Source organism: Triturus cristatus, chromosome 7 (genome assembly GCF_964204655.1).
Source record: "Triturus cristatus chromosome 7, aTriCri1.1, whole genome shotgun sequence".
Lineage (NCBI taxonomy): Eukaryota > Metazoa > Chordata > Amphibia > Caudata > Salamandridae > Triturus > Triturus cristatus.
In genome coordinates, this window is record NC_140590.1 from 344,790,489 (window position 1) to 344,808,268 (window position 17,780).

General features: G+C 42.0%; 1 protein-coding gene across 3 annotated transcripts in view; it reads left to right on the forward strand.

Moving 5' to 3' along the window:
- LOC146809624 (outer dynein arm-docking complex subunit 1-like) overlaps nucleotides 1-17,780 on the forward strand; it is a 358,293-nt gene that overhangs the window by 241,450 nt on the left and 99,063 nt on the right. For all 3 annotated transcript variants that reach the window (XM_085616472.1, XM_085616473.1, XM_085616474.1), the window contains 4 exons: nucleotides 1,683-1,782; nucleotides 4,717-4,906; nucleotides 12,223-12,345; nucleotides 17,217-17,330. In XM_085616472.1, the coding sequence (XP_085472598.1) occupies nucleotides 1,683-1,782; nucleotides 4,717-4,906; nucleotides 12,223-12,345; nucleotides 17,217-17,330 (527 nt within the window). The remainder of the gene's footprint in view (nucleotides 1-1,682; nucleotides 1,783-4,716; nucleotides 4,907-12,222; nucleotides 12,346-17,216; nucleotides 17,331-17,780) is intronic.

A 17,780-nucleotide genomic window follows, 5' to 3' on the forward strand; every position in this document is an offset into this window, starting at 1 on the left:
CTCTCCAGCTTGTTCTAAACATTGCAGATAAAGATATAATTAGGTTATGTTTTACTCACCTGGAGAAACCTTCACTGGCTTCTGGTGGCCACCAGAATTAAAAGCAGTATGAGCTATGTAACATACATGACATTATTAGCCATGGCTCCTGCTTATCTGACAAGTACGTTTTAAGGGATGTATCTTTATGATCCTGGTGATCGAGAAACCCTTCTTCCAGAAGATCATTTCAGGAAGACAGATTTTCCGATCTAAGGACCTCTGTAAGGAATATCCGCCATTGGGACTCAGGCTTGCATTTGCAGTGTTGTGCTGTTTTCTCAAACGACAACTGTTTAATAGTTCATTTTATGTGCGTCTCTCTGTGGTGAAATGCACATCTCCTTAACATAGTATGTTCAGTAACTACCCCCTCACTCACTCCACATGGGGACAACCCCGTTTAGAATGGCCCAACAATATATTACCCTATATCACAGTCAACAAAATAGTGAAATAGTGGGCACCAAGAAGGGAGTCGAACAATACGGAATCTAATGGCTCTTCACAGTGCAGAATAATTTATAAACAGTTGTCATCCATCATGTCTTCCCTTAATGATTACTTCCCTCTTAAACAGAACGACCAACAGGGCTTTGGGGAGGTTTTCTGTGACGGCCTGGAGCTACGGCATCCTGGCCTATGCTCTTGTATGAGTTCACCGAGGCACATATTTCTGTTCATCATTGACATCTACCTGTCTCTGTTGTAAAACTGCCCCCTTGAATCTGTTCATCAAACTGAATTACAATATGTTCAGGGTCTTCAGTATATCCTGATGTGCCCACAACCCTTTTCCCCAGCCATTGCAGCACACTTCAGATCCCATCAGTGGTGGATGAGCTAATAATGGGGGCCTGGGAGACAGTGCCAATATCCTCCCTCTGACACAAGTAACAAGTGGGGTGCTGCTCATCTTGCCCTGGGGTCAGGTGCTTAGATGAGCTGCTACACATTTAGTGGTCTGAATCTTGATGTTCTCCAGGTGAAGGTTAGTACTTCTGCAGCATTGAAGGATACCATTGTGTATCCAAGCATCATCCATTATATGTTATGCTTGAATGTCATTACTTCATGTTTAAGGCCTCTCTGTGCCACCATAGGCATGTCACTCTGACTGTGCCCCCGAAGCAGCAGCCAATCAGTGACTGTTGTTGAGGATGGCCCCTTTCTCTAGTGTGCATGATGGATCTTTGCTCAGGTGGCTGAATAATAATAGCTCCAGTCATTTTGCTCTATTTTTAGGTATGTGCGCATATCAATTATCAGCCAATTCGAATCTAATCAAGGAACAGAAGGGATAGGGCGAAATGATAAAAGTTCATGGCGGTAAGCAGCAACCTCTATGGGTTAAGACCAGATGTGCGGCATCCTACAGCAAAACTCTACCTAGGGGGGTGCAGGGCACGACCACCGTTGTGTCTTGTGTCTCCAAACGCACTTTTACGCTGGTTTGTCCAATTTCCTACAGTCAAGACCATCTATGTGAGTATCTGGCCCTAAAATGTCTCAATACATAAGCTAACTCTAAGGCTGGCAGCTGACGCATCAACATGTACAAAACTTTCCCCACTGTTGATATACATTTCTCCACTGTTTTTCGTATGTTTTGTTTTGCTGATTGTGAGTTTGTGTTATTGCAGCGGAGGGCGAGTTGGCCAAATTGCAGCGCAAGTACCGCTTGAAGGAAGGCGACCGCCAGGCTTACAGTATCGAATCCCAAGATGTGATCAGAAGACAGCTGTGAGTTTGACTCCTTTCTTCTCTTTTACTGTCTCCTAGGCTTTCATGAAAAGAACCTCCTGCAGTCTTTAAAGAAAGGGGCAATGCCAAAAAGTAAGGCTTGGCTGAAATGCCATCTTCCCTGTAGGATTTAGCCTTCAGTGTGGCACTGAAATTCCCTTTTAGGAACGATCCTGTATGACAGGGTCATTGCTGTCAACATACTGCAGTTTGAGTTCAGCAAGGACGTGTAGATTAACCTTAATATTTAGATTTCTGTACTTTTTCTCCATGTTATATCTTATAAGCAAAAACACGGAACCTCGACATTTTGTTTTTGCATCCTCTGTAGCTTGTGTTGTGTGATCTCCTAGTTTGTAGATATAACGCTCTTTTCTTTCTTTTTGTTTCTGGATGTTGTGGTCCTGCTCCTTTCCATCCATGAGGGCCTGATCTTAGCCCTTGGGTGTGCATGTCCCTGTCATCATTTTCAAAAGGGCTGGATATATTGTATGCCTTATGAATATAGAAGGGAATGCATAAGACTGCCCAACTAGTCTAAGGACTGGTGACAGTATTCTCTATGCAGGCTATAGTCAAGTTTCGAGGGCTTGTAGAACTTCACTCTTAGTAGGTCACCCTTATTAATTTGGTGAACTGTTCTCCAAGTCTTATGTTACGCACATCCAGTGATGTCAGAAGGAGGGACCGCTATAAATCCCTTTCTTATGTGCTCCCAAACCCAATTATAGTACCCCTTCCTGGTATTCTTTTTGGGGTCTAATGCTGAAAACGTAGTACCTTTGGAGGCACGTTTACCCCGCATTCGTCTTCCGAGTGACAGTAAGATCTATCGAAGAGGGTTTTTTCAAGAGAATTACCACAAAGGGACTACGTTTTTTCCTGTCTGTCCCCACCAGGGCAGCACTCCTTTCTCTAGGCACCAGGATACCGTCCATTGTGATATGATTGTGTTACAAATACACATAGCAACATATAACCAGCAAACTCTGCATTGAGTGCTAGCAACGGACAGAGAGAGAAAGTTGGTTCTGATCTGAGTTGTATACAAAAGGTACAATGTGCTCTGTGGTTCTTCCATAAATGTGATGTTAATTGGTGGATCATTTCTTGGTCCTTGAAATAGGACACAGTGACGAGGTGTACTTGAAGCAATATGTTCACTCTGGATAATTGTTTTGGCTTCAGACACTGCAGTCAGTAGAGTATATATCCAGCTATTGGAATCTTTCCTTTGAGGTTTTGCATTAGTGTCTTCCAGCTTGTAGTGTCAGGTTCCTACACTCAACCCTCTCTGGCAGGTCTGAAGTGTTCATTTCCAAGGACACTTGCACTTGTTCTGAAAGGTCTACATGTTGTGGCTTTACTTATGCATCTAACTCTGTCTCCTTTCCACTGCTCTTTTGCCAGTGCAGCTAGTTGCATTCCATGTTCTAATAGTCATTGTTTTTATGAACTTTACACTACATTTGCTACTGTCTGGCGGGAGAACAGACTTTTAAAAGTTGTGTTTGATTATCAGATGTCCATCCTACCTAGAAGACAAGACTTATTTTGTAGACTATTTTCATGTCATTCACTGAGAGGTGTTAGGTCTTTCTGTTGGACACATCATTTTCAATTTGTATTCACTTGGAGCCATTTGATGTTAGATGCATTCCTAAATTTGTTGAATAAGCTACGTCCAGAAACAATAGACCAGTCAGAGCCCCTTCTAATGACCACAGAAGGCATGGCTTGTGAAAATACCAGAGAGAAATCCCTTGTTAACAACTCTTAAGCCAAATGTCAGTGAAATACATATGAACTGCTGAAACACTTTAGGCGGTGCAGCTCCATCCTCAAAGACAGGTGCAGGAACTCCCACCCTTACATAATTTACACTGCATTCTGGAGTAAGAAGACATGCATCCTCCAGGAAAGACTTAAAACCTCCTGATATTCACTGAGGGCCTGGATCTGGCCACAGACAGTGAAAGATCTAACCCTACTAGTGGCCGGTATTCATAATCTGGATACCTTGGTTTATAAACGTACACATCTCCTACTCTCAACCTTCTGCTTCTGCTCTCTTTTGTCCGTTCATGAGACAGCCCTCCCTATTCCATCCTCCCTTCCCTTTAGGTTGCTAATGTATTCACACCTGTCAGCAATTTTTCTTCCTCTATTGAGTAATATATAATCTAACACTAATTGCTACAGCCTCCTTAGACAAACACTGCAGGAACTAGTATTCTCCAAACTCAACACTTGAATTAACAGCTACTGCCTTATTTGTGCTGCTCTGCGTCATATATAAGTAACAAACTTCTACAGTGCATTGCATGAAGTAGCATCTCTTGAAACTGAACCAATCAACAGCAGCGAAAGAGAACTGTTTGAAATCCTTGACTGAGTGTTAGATGATCCCTGCAGAAGATGATGGTTGCTTCACACTGCAGCTTCACATTTCGAGAATAAGTTACTGCCTCTTGTTTCTCACTAGCCACTAAATCTGGTCAGCAAATACTATTTGGGGACCAGTGAACATTTTTTATAGGAGAATATGTTCCGATTTATGTGGAAAGCTATGTACTCTGATCGCTGCAGACATTTATGGCTTACAATGATAGCCTTTCAATAGTGGTGGCTTTGACAAGAAGCCAACACATAAGATATGGATTTCTTTTTTTTATTTTACTTACAACCAGGCTGGCTACCATGTCCTGAACAGGTTTGAGAAAGCTCAGCAGTTTCTCAAGATTGTGCAGCTAAAGGCAGACACTGGCCATGAATTGCACTGAACTTGAGCGCTAGTAGTAAATAATTATTTGCTTAAAGATATGAGCATTATAATTACTTCTGTGATTTATTTAGTTTCTGGGGTTTATATTGCAAGTATTGTCTTGGTGGTCCCTTCAAACTGCACAAAATATGTGTCTGTTGTCTGAACAGAGCCGAAATGCAGACACTGGAGCGAGAGCGTGAAGAGCTGCTGAAGAACCTGGATGTTGCAGAGAGTCGAAGAAACCAGACCCGAGACCAGGAGAGCCATGCAAACCTCTGCAACTTGCTAGTGCAGAAGGATGATGTGGAGGAGCAGCTGGCCAGAGAAAAGCGAGTCATTGCTGAGTTTGAGGAAGAGGTGAGATGTTGGGCAGGAAATCAGGTCTTAGTGGTAGAGGCCAGCTGGATCGAGCCCTGGTTAATGGAAGGGTTGGTTGTTTTTCAGGGAAGCATTAGGCCAAAGCTTGCATGAATTTAGTGTTACTCAGTCTGGCACAAAGAGGGACAACTTGATCTGAGAAAGCCCCTTATTTAGTGGAGAGTTAGGGCAAAAGCTCATGTTCAAGTCCAAGCACAGTTGTGGGAGCGACGATACTCAGACTGTTGCATTCAAAGCTAAAGAACATTTTACTTTAGAAAAAACAGGAATTGAAAGAAAAATTCAGCTGACAACCATTACATTTCTACCAGTTTCTATAATACGCATTTGTTTTCGTAAATAGCATTGTCCTGACATTTAAGTGAAACTATATGTTACAAGATATACATCTGCAGATATTACGCTCTTGAATAGTTAGAATACAGATGGAGAGACAGGGACGAAGAGAAGAGGTCAGTTTTACTTTGACAATATTTGGGGCAGATTGGTGGGGGGTGTGGTGTCCCTGATTGAAAGGACTACACTTGCACTTACATACAGAAGAATCTAGGAGCTTGAAGCACAAGGGCATAATGTCCAAGGGAGTGTACTTCACATAGCCTAAACCATTCTGATTTGTTGCATTCATGGAAATCCTTCTTTGGTTTCACTTAGACTTGGGGGAAGAATTTGCTTCAGCTGAAATCCTAGGGTTCCGTCACCAATTCTTTCAGTTTTGTAACCTACAGTAATGCTGTCTTGCAGAAAGCTGAAAAACCCTCTACTTATGCATCCCTCTTAAGTGGTGAAACAGACGTCCCCATGATAGTACTACTTGGAGATACCTTTCTCTGTATGTGGCCTCTATGATGGAAAACTTCAGTCGCCTGAGGGATCCATTGCCAACTGATGATGGAGGAACAGCCTTTTACGATGGCTCCCTGTGTTTACAGCTCCTCAGATCTGCAGCATGTGGCCATCTCATATGCTCCTGTGCCTCAGGAAGACAAAAAAGGCTCGCTCTCTGCAGGACACTGGTGGCACCACTTTAATCTCAGAAGAGTCTCACCAGAGTAAAGCCAAACTTGTACTCTTCTTATTCATCTGACAACTGGTGCATTCTAAGGTCAGGAGTCCATAGTAGTTGCTGTTAGTCTTTCATATTGCTTTAGCTAAAGTTGGAGGGAAAGTGCAAGCAAGTCTTAGTAGAGAGAGATTTTCTGATATTCCCAAGTTATCCCAAGAGAGTCAAGTATCTGTACGTTGTCCCACTTCAACTGTCAGCAACTTTTTTACAGAGTTAATGCTATTTCAACAACCTCTTCAGTGAATTAACAACACATCTATGGAAATAAAAGTTTTAAAAGATTACAAAACTTTACACTTTTGCTACTAAAGAACCCCATGGATTAGTTCATTCCAAAATTCCAGTCGATGGCTTGCAAGATCCATTCTGTGATACAGGCCTATTTCCCAAATTATACAACCAAGCTCCAAATTCCTGCTTTGGTGCCACACATGGACGCCAGAAGGGAGAAGGCCTAATGAAGCATTATCTTCCAGAGGGCTTATTGGTAATGATATCACCACATAGAAGAAATCCAGATCCAGCCAACTGTAGGTAGTTAAATGTCCACCTCCCAGGGAGTTATCAGATCTCACACAGTAGAGTACCATTAGGAGTCAAAGTTAGAAGGAGTTCCTAAACAGGGAAAAGAGAGGATATCTGCCAGTTTTATCGAGTTTGGATTCTGGAAAAACAATACTATTATATTTTGCCTTCCAAGCCTCAACTGTAAAAAGAATCCTAGCAAAAAAGAACGAAGGACAAGAGGTTAAGCCACACCATTCTGTTTCCTGAAGCGCACACCTACATGAGAACCTCAGTATACAGAGACTGTTCCTCATTAGCGCCGATACTCACTGGATCATGATACAATATTAATAACCAAAGGTTATCTGAAGATAACCCACGGTGCTGCCACCATCTTCAGACTATCACATTGTCCTCCTGTAGATGCACAGCAAACACTGCAGAGATATATTAATGTGCAGTGCGGTCCCACGCCTTTAAAATAATGTTGTTGCTAGTTACAAAATGGCAGAAATCAATACGTTTGAACAAATATTGATGCATCTTCTACACCAGAACAAGTTCACCTTTGTGAACTTGAATAAGTCCCTCTCTAAAGGAAGGCTTTGTACTTCCCCATTGCCTTGTTTGAGGAGTCTTCACTTTCTTTCTCTGAGACATTCTGATCATAACATTAATAAAGGATGACAGACTTCAATGTGTGAGCATTCCTGAGAGAGTCAGGAAACATCGTGAATGTTTTATAACCAAAATATTTTGCACAGTGTCATGCAGGAAAGAGTGATTACTCTAAATGGTATGTTATATTTAGTATGGTTGAAATACTTTTCAACGACTTGCTTTTACAACACATTTTTCAACATCGCATAATAGTTTACAATACATGCAATAACTTTGCATATGTTGTAAATAAATATGCGATTTAAAAAAGGGTTATAAACACAAGTCTTTGAAAATTATCCCTCTGCAGACTGCCATCTCCTTGAAATTTGGGCATATTTCATCAGTTTAATGAAACTCCCAGATGTGTTCTATTTAAAATGATTATTGGCCACCAGAGGCAGCATGATTAGTGCTCTCTGTTCTTTTTCAAAAGGCATAAAGTTGTGGCAGAGAGCTTAATTCTGAGTGGAATTTAATCTCGGCTCTGATTCAGACGAATAGGACTTTCACATGAAAGCCGGGGGAATCCCAGGAGACTACACATTGAGAAAAGTCTCAGAACTAAAGTGCATAGAAAATAAGAAGGAAATACAGTGTTTTTTTGTTTAAGATCCTTTATTGCAATTAATATTGCAGAAGAGTAGCAATTACATAAATTCAGTCATAAACTAGAAGTTTCCAAAAGTAGTACAACAATGTAACAATCATATAACGTAATTGAATACAAAATAAGCATAACCATATTTTATATATCAAAAAAGATGTAAAACATACAATTACCACTCCAATGAGAGAAAATAGCATTTTATATATATTTTTGAAGAGCAAAACGAGAAAGGAAATAGGTAGAAGAGAAGAATGAAAAGAAAGAGATAATGCCTTAAATAAGGAGTAAAAAGAGAAGAAATACAATAATTTATGTGTTGCATGTAAGAGAAGAAATATTACCATAGGAAATGCAGTGTTATTCTTGATAAATAAAACCGAGTCTGGGTAGACTCTGGCACTGTGTCAGCCCGTCAACTGGTACTGGCTATGCCACCATGAAGCAGGGAATTACATATCATATACATTTATTAAAGCAAATTAAACAATGCTGCAATGTTAATGTAAGCATTGTAGAAGTTCTTTTCAATAAAGTACATTTAATCATGATATACCAGTTTGCGCGGTTTGTAAAAATATGCAATGTACTCGAATGCATTGAGTTTGTTTTCGCTGCAGTGACTGATATCCTCTGTCTCTTGCAGAACAAGCATTTACAATGCAATGGTTCTCGGCATTGTTAAAGTTAGAGCTCTTGGCATTGCTCATGACATTATTTTTGTTAATGTTTTTGTTTTTAAAACATTTAAAGAAACGGCATTGTTATTTACAATGTCAATAGCTTAATCTCTCTCAAATGCGAGACCTATTGCATTTGCACCCACACACAGAGCCACACACACAAAGCCACCCACACAGACAGAGCCACCCACACAGAGCCACCTACACAGAGCTATTCACATAGAGCAACCCACACACAGACAGAGCCACCCACACAGAGCCACCTACACACACACAGTTACCCACACACAGACAGAGCCACCCACGCATAGAGCCCCCTACAAACATGGTAGGTTGGAATTAGAGTGCCGTACTAGGACGAATACAAAAGTTACACAATGACAGGCATTTAGTTATATAAAATTACAACGAAAAATATCGCTTGTGCATCAAACTGCTTGATATTAAACTGAGTACATTCATCACGAGTTTGGAGGGACTCAGAGAGGGTAAAATCAAGGGGAGAAGATATTTCCATAGATGTCACAAGAAGGTAGCTGATGGATGAAGGAACTGAGGAAGGAATGGGGGAGGAAAAGAATGGAACGGGATGTGGAGGTGAAGTCAGAGAGAAAGATATCAGGACTAGATCGGGGGTCTCTTTCAAAGGGTAGTTTCAGCTCCTTCTCAAAGGTGCATATCGGCGCACAGGTGCAAATGCCTTGCAATTAATGCACATTTTTTTGGTCTCTTTGCGGAAGCAAACCACTACATGTGAAACTGCCTTAAGAGGGCTAGATATATTTTGGGAAGACCAGTCAAAGGAGAATTCCCATAGTAAGCATCTTGTAACCCAAGAGATTGGATGAGGATTTGGAGGGCCTGTTAAGGAACTTATCAACGAAGCCTCCAAAGAAATCTTAGATAAAAGTGCAGATTTTTAGAAATCATTCCCTTGAAACTGCACATGGGGTCTTTTGTCCGGGATGAAACCCTGCCAATGTCTGCCTGTTTGCAATCCACTTCGCCATTGGGTCCAAGCCAATATTGTACAGGCGAGGTCGAGCGGAGGGCTAGATGAGGAGAAACTCATTTTAAAGGCTCGTGTTTCAAGTGGTGGCAGGTTGGACAGTCTTGTCATTTTTGCACAGGTTTAGGAAGAAGTTCAACTTTTCAGGAGAGGTTATGTCAAGACAGACGCGTGTATCACCAGCACACGGACCGATTATTTAAGATAGGCTCCGGCTATGTAGCATAATTCTGCATGCCGTGCAAAATATTCGGTCAAAAAAGCCACCACCGAGTAAGGATGAAATGCTGAGATGGCTCACACGGGATTCATAATTGTTTGCATGTCACAGAAAGATCTATGTAGTGGTTTATGTGTCATTGCGAACAGTTCATTACCAGTGGCAAATTACTATAAAAAACACGTTTCCATAGTAAAGCCTGCATTTCACAAGTTTAAGAATTTAATCCCTCCCTGCCTTTGTAAGATACAAAGCTGTCAAGTGGCTTCGTGTTATTTCTGAGACATTCAGACAGCCCTGCTTCTTGTTTATTTATTTTTAACGCGCAGCACTTTACAAGTTAGGATTCTGTGCCCACAGTTGCAATGGCGCCACTTCAGAGTTGTAAGGATCGAATTAAATATGCTCAAAGATTTTTTTAGCAATTTGCAGGGTAAAGATTTTGCAGTGAAGACAAGGTTGCCAGGAAGTTCTACGCCACTTCGGCAGGCTACTGTTTTTTTGGGTGTGGGATTTCCTTCTAAAAGTCGCCTGATTAGGGGTGGTGGAGCAATTGTTTCAACTGAAGCAAACAAGAGCTACCATCCCCGGAACGAAGTGATTTGAGAAATGAAAGCCCAGGGCTGAAGTCACTGTGGGATAACTCGCCTCAGACTCTGCACGTGTACGAGCAAGACCCCTGGTGAATGGACTCGGTCACCTGGGACCAGGCTGGTGCCTCCTAAAGGCCCGATGGGCTGGGGCGGGATCTGTCGCAATGTCAGGCGCCGGCTGATGTACGATCGAGGCCACAGCCACCAACTCGTGAATGTTGCCTCTTTCCAATGACGCCTTTTGCTGCAAGAATACTGAATACCCAATAATCGTAGTGGTCCGAGATGGGGGTTACACATCACACGTGACACTTGACGAGCTAGGAGGTCCTTTTAGTCTGCACTAGCACAAAATACCCCCCCACACACTCACCCCCGCGCAGAGACACGTTATCTTGGCCCACTGCTCCCACTCTACCCGGTCCGAGACTAGGCCCCTCCCATCACCCCCAGAACCGGCCCATCTTTCACAGCCGTCACAGTCCGTTCTCGGGACCCCAACTTTGACTCAATAGACAGACATCTTTAAATCGCCTTCCCCACCCCCAACTCCCACTTGCTGACCAGGAAGCTGTAAATCGACATCAAAGTCATTTGTATTGTGAGCACCCGGGTTTCCTGCTCAGTAATTGGCCACATAAAATGCCAGCCACACAGACAGCATTTTCACACGATAGTGAGCTGTCTGCCCTCACTTATCTTCAGCGAAGAATTTTGCCCACCCTCTGCCTCTCTCAGAAGGTCGTGGGTCAGTGGTGACTCTTCCTGAAGTGATGTAGCCCGGGCAGCCGTATCCTCTCAAACAAGCCTCATTATACGCCACCACCGCCTTTCTCCGAGGTCAAGCAGAAATGCCTCGGAGAAACACAGCGGCATTTTCGGATTCGGGGGCGTGTTTTTCTTTCTCTCCTCTTGCCATTGGCTGGAATGTTTACATTCCAGAGGAGAGAAAGAAAGTAAAAAACACGCCCCCGAATCCGAAAAAGACGGGGCTTGTTTGGAGAGACAAAGCTCTTCTCCAATGGCTGACCATCATTTAAGAGGCCAGCCAATGGAGAAGAGGGAGAAGAGGGGCGAGTTCAAGCCCACTTCTCAAAGTCATTAATTCTCGCGAGCGAGACTGCGCAAGCGCAGCCTTCGCTAGCCGAGGCCTAAAAAGCATTTCCTCGAATGCTGCTCTGTGAAAAAAATGTGTCCTCTTGTACGAATACCTAGTGCAAAGAAGGCTGCTTTAGCATGACACCCTTGTATTATATTGTATTGTAACTGCATTTAAATATAGTTCTCTAACCCTGACCGAGGGGTTGAAGTGTTTTATCGCTTAGCTCAAAGTTAGTGGTTTAGCGAGTATTTTATGATTATTGTTTTAGATTTGTTACCTATTGGGTTTAACTTGTGCGTTAAGGAAACAGAATAATTTTCTCAATTTTCGAGTGGTGCTGTATTAAGTAATTAGGAGTTAGGTGTAACCCAGTGCAAAAAATAGTAACTTATTATTTCCTGTTAGTGGGGCTTTCTTTTGTGACCTCCTGTGTGATTGAAATATCACATCCTGTGAGGTTTTACCGGAATGATAGTTCTTCCTGTGAGTTCCTATGACATACACATTCCCTTGTGTGAGCTCGTTTGGGATGAGTGCACATCTTGTACACCATCCTGTGAGAAGATCAGCCCTCTACCTATTATGGGAAAACTGCATGCAAGGTGAGGTTTCGGGGCTATTAAAGTCCCATACAATGCAATTTCTACACAGTTACAATTTGCTAACGCAAATGTAATTTTGGTATTAATGTCCTGTTTTTGTAGAGATGCATTCCACATTGGTAAGGTTTTAAATTGTGCTCTTTTTGTCAGCTGTTCTCGTCGTTTCAGGGTTGTGCATGGTGGGACCACGCGTTTATGCTTGTAATTGTTCATATTGTAACGTGCTGCCCTGTTTGCTCTTTGTAGATTAGATGCTGGGAAAGGAAGCTGGTGGAGCAGCGCAAGGCTGTTGGTGGCTCTGCCGGGAGCTTGCGCCGCAGCGCCCAGACACACAAACACATCCGGGTGATGGAGAACCGGCTGGACAGGGTAAGTGAATTTAGTGAAGAAAAGGTCATTTTCGCCATGTGAGTATTCTTGTGTCTTTGTGCATGTGTTCTGAATTCAGAAGTCTCTCATTGGCCAGGATGTGTCCTGATTCTCCTTCGACCTTAGTTCTCCCATTATTGGGAATCAAAGCTTCACCTCCCCCGTAATATAGACCAACTCTCCATTAAGTCAATATAGGCGTTGAGTATAAGAGCTCGGTATGGTATTTGTGTTTTAGGTTTGTCTCCTGCTCCTTTTTATTCAAAGATAAATGCAAATTAGGCTGCATACAGTCTCTTCTGTCTGGCGTATAATGGAGCTGTATACATAGTCACTAAGGGCACGATACGTGATGAGGGTAAGTGTGGCATACACGTAAATTACTGACATATTTCTAAATATCCTGTAAATTGACACCTACTCATGTGAGAGTTATTTGAATCGAGCAAGGTAAGGGTTTGTGCAAGTAGGGCTCAGAGCTGTAGAAGCCGCCTACTCTTGCTGCATACACATGAGACTATCCTCAGAGTCTTAGAGATTCAAGTTGGATTTTGCGATCCAGGGAACCTTTTCTCACGATTTCCTTAATTAAAATACATCTCAATTATAATTTATTTACGCTTATAGTTTGCGTGGTTTTGTATGCCAGCCACAGTGTGTATGATTGAATTCCTGTATGAACATGTCAACTAGGCAAGAAGATGTTTATTTATTTGGTGCCATCTGGCACCAATGGGTGGGTGTGGTAACACTTTTCCAACATCAGAGACTGACCCCAGCTGCTTGCTCCTCATTCATTGACATGTGATGATGAGCAGATGTGCACGTTTTCAATTATGGCATATACATGATCTTTAGGCATCCATTCTAGTGAGAAATGAGTATGAAAGGTCTGTCCTTGATGATTGGAACTCCATGTAGAAATCTAATCAAGTTGGTGTTCTTCACGAGCAGCACCTGGCTATTCTTCTGGGTTGCCCCATCTGACCTTAGACTTGACAATTGACAACTTTGGGCAGAAAGAATAAGGAGAAACAAACAATAGCCCCTGGTGTTTGCTCACTACTCATGGCTGCGGAGTCTTACAATTACTGTCTCTCCTTTCCCTGCTGTAGTGTTTCCTCATTACTGGTATTGGGTGTCCTGAGGTGACCTTCTTTGGGTTCAATAAAGAGTCCTACAGCTATCAACCTGAAGGAAATGAGAGACAGCAACACAAGAAAACAGTTCTGGTGAATGTTAAGGGACACAACTCTGACCAGACTTACAACCACAAATGCCCAGACCGAGTTACAGCTGGTGCCGAGTGTCAAGGAAGGAGTTCTGCTATTTCAGGCTTAATCTTTTTTAAGACTAACAAAATGGTTCTGCTTCGCAGAAAACAGTTACTATTTTTCTGCACAATACCATTGTGCATTGAAAAGCTCAGCAGAAGGTAAACTTACAATGAAAACTTGTGCAACATTTGGCATGTGGCATTGAAAAGCTTTGCAAAAGGTACATTTGCAGAAAAAGGTCTGCATACAGTTTAACTGAAGTTTATTACAGTGAAAATGGTACCACTGTACATTGAAATGATCCCGCCATGCAGAAAATCACTGTCCAGGTGGCGGAAACTTACATCGCAAAGCCTCACAAACTTCACAAAAGGTGAAACTCAGACCTTGGCATAGCTCTCTTGGCAGAAAAATGGCCTACTCCTAGCACAGGAGGCAGTACTAGATGAGGGTACAATTTTTGTTTAGTTTAGTTTTTTTATCCAAAATAGATTGCAGAAAATGTACAGAACAGTGAAGTCCAAATATGTGTTTGGCTTAGCTAATTAACAGTGGATAGCTAGTCCAGAAAACCAAGTTATACTGGCGAAAGACTGTCTAGGATTCTCTTGGCAGAAAAATATAAAACATCCCTGTCTGCACTTAAATGTTAAAACATCAGATCTTAAATGTTCACTGATCTTGAAGTTCTTTCACTGTCACCCATCCTAGCTTATCGTTTAGGTGGCCCAGCGGCCAATTAGGTACTGCCATGTATTGACGGAGCGAGTTGTAGCAATTGGAGCTGATCAGAAGTATTCTGCTTTCTCTGGATTTCTTTACTCCAGTTCTTTGTCTGGAGCCCAAGGTTTTAAATATCATGTGAAACCGAAATGGAGACAACCTTGAAAAATATGTGATTTAGTACAAATGTTTGCAGATTGAAATACTAATATGCCCTGATGCAACATAGCACCTGGCTAAAATGTCATGCAAACGTTAAAAAACACAAATGCAACTGAAAACAAAACCAGGACCAGATCCCATGCTAGATTCTGTGTCCTAAAGTGGTTTTGGGTATGTGTATAGACGAATGTGTATATTATGGGTAGTACTTGGCTCCATTCAGCTCTCATTTCCTTTCTGGTTATCAATGGCTTGATTCTTTTTCTTGATGGAAGCTGAAGTAAAGATCTCTCCTTCACAGACTGTGTTCACTATCATGCCTGTATTAGGAATTATATCTTTTTGCTTGTATATGAAATCTCCGTCTCGTGGTCTTAAATGAGCTCTTCAGCATGACACAGAAATGCCAGAGACCTACCATGATGTGCGCCACCAAAGTCCTAGATTGCTTCTGGCCAAGGGTGCATTCTTTTCTTGTCTACTAAACCATTGCCTCTCTGCCCACGTAGTTGCTAAGAAGTGGTATAAGATTTGAAGGGAACGTCCAGGTGAGGGGTGCCTGTTCTCCACAGTTAAAATTGAGAAAGACTTATAGCAGCTCGATCTTGATTCATCATTGAGCATGCATGGTGGCATTTTGTATGCCTGAGCGTCTCCAAGGGGTTACATGATTGTGAGCTTAATCGCACCCAGTAGGTGCATGGTTTGATTGGATTAGTATATAGCACATTTAGGGCCCGGTTTAATTCTTGGCGGTAAGGATACTTCATCAGAGAATGTGGTCCATCCACCGTATTTAGATGTGATCAGACTTTCGGGTTAATCATTGCAGAGACTACTCTGTCTCTGCCGTGCTTACCCCCCTCCAATGGCCCTGGAAAGCAAGGGTTGTCAGAGAAATGACTACATGTCCACTAAATTTGGAACGGCAGACATGTAGTCTTTTTTTACTGTTCCTTACCGCAAGGAACAGTAAAAATATGTTAATGCTCCCCCGCCATGGGAGAAGCCTCCCATGGTGAGGGGAGCATTACGTTTTTTTCTTTACAAAAAGAAAATGCCATTTCGGGATTTTCTTTTTGAAAGTAAAAAACTATTACAATTTGTTACAGGGCTGCATCGGAACAAACAGTAAAATGCATTGAAAAGAACCACCTGCTAGGTGGCATTTATACATTTGGCTGGTGGAGTAGACTCGTCTTGGCGGAAGTAAAGTCCTTTGCCAGGCCAATGGTGAATACTCTGGCCGCCAATATTTAAATACGGCCCTTAATCCTCATGCTATTTACTACAGGCAAAGTTTCGCCTCTTGAAACCTGGATAAAGGGAGTTACTTTTCTCTCTCTGGATTTGCCTTCCCTCAGTACCATGTAATGTGTAACTGGTTGAGATGATTCTGTCCATTAAATAATACATAATACACTCTGCCAAAGATTTGAGGCCCTTGCTACAGTGCAATGTTAAATATGGGATGCACCTGCTTATGAGTGGCGAAGGAGCTTGAATATCATAATTGCTGGTTACTTTAGCTTTGACAAAAGACAAAGATCCAGATTCCTATAAATGTTGCAGCCTAAGAGCCTGTAATTTGAACAATATTAGTAATCTAAGGGGTTGTTGGGAACTTTCAGAGAGGGCTCTCTGAAGGTTCTCCTACTTGTTGCGCCTTACCTCACATGACTGATAAAGCATGTGTCTGTCTTGCCTGCATTATGGATCATTATGTGCATGAACAAAAGTCCAGTATGTCATGCACCAGCCCCAGACAGGTGTCCTGCCTTCCTGCCTCAGTTTACTGAAAACATTGTCAACCATAGCCCTCATAAGAAGCATCAGAGTGTGAGATGTCTTTTGGTAGGAATCAGAGAATGAGAAAGCACTGACCCCACTTCCCGCACCATCTTAAAACATACATTTTCGGCAGTCACCTAGCCTTATGAAAATGCACACTTAATTTGTCTAGACTAACTTTACCTTATGACCTCCCTGGGTGGGACCTGGCATCCGTAATGCACAAATTCATCCTTCAAAAAGCTGCCTCCTGGACCCCAAACCACCAAGTTACCAGTGGTGCTTGCATGTTGTCTTTTAGTAACAGCTTGGCTGATCCACAAGTTCTTTGTTCCATGGCACAGCTGTTCAAGCCCCCTCTTGGGCTTGGCCCCAACTACGGTGCTAGCCTTTTCACCATTGTTCCTGTAGAGCACCTGAGTTCCTCCAATTGCCAGATAGCATTTAGACTGAACTTCGGGGACCTAAAACACCAAATTTGCTATTTTCAGTGCTAATGTGCAATTGGCTAACATTGTCCCTGACTCAGATTGCCAGACAGGATAACGTCCTCATTGTTTCCTTTGGTCATAACTTTGAAATGGTTAGGGCTAGATATCGCTTAATTTCTTGTGAGTTGCTCTCTGCCTAACTTTGTTGTTTAGGGCTTGTCATTAATTAATATAAACTTTGTCAAGCCCATACCCCTGACTTTCAAATGCTTTGACTTTGATAATAACTAGAGGGAGATAAAGAGATTGCATAGGGAAGCCGAGAAGGAAGCAGTTACAAACACGAGGCCTACATTTGAGAGTTAAGGGCTATGATTAGTAAAAGTGCTGTAAAATTAGAGTCTTCATTAAAAGCAACGGTACCTCAATTAAGAATGTGTATCATACCTGTAGTGCCATCATAATAAAGTTGTGTTTTTAATTGCAGGCACTAACCAAATTTAATTCCCAGTTGGCTAAGAATGCCACTGCGCGGGAAGAACTCGACATCATGCGAATTGACCGATCCCGCTTTGAGCAGCTTTATCAAAAACTACAGAAGGTAAGATAGAGATGGGTGACAAAGTATCATGCTCAGCTTTCAACTGTCCTTCGATGTTGTAAATATTGAATTGAATTGCTCCTTCGACACTTTTAAACATGCACCATGTCCTCGACATTTCAATGAGGTTGTACCACCTGTCTCCATTTTTGATTTGTCCTTTCTACTTCTACAACTATGGGAAGAGCATGCAAATGGAGTGTCTAAATGTGAGCGAAAGAGGGTTAATCTTTACAAAAACATATAGGGCAAAAACAACTTTTCCAAAAACCTAGACTTCAAATATATTGACTTCCAAAATCGCTACCGTAATTATGTGTAAAAATATTGATCTCTAGTTAGTTAATGAATTTAGCCAAGCCCATTTTCTACATATTGTAGAACTTGGTTAATGTATTGTTTTAACTCCAATCTTAAAATAGTTAGTGGCAAATGTTTGAAAGTTGAATT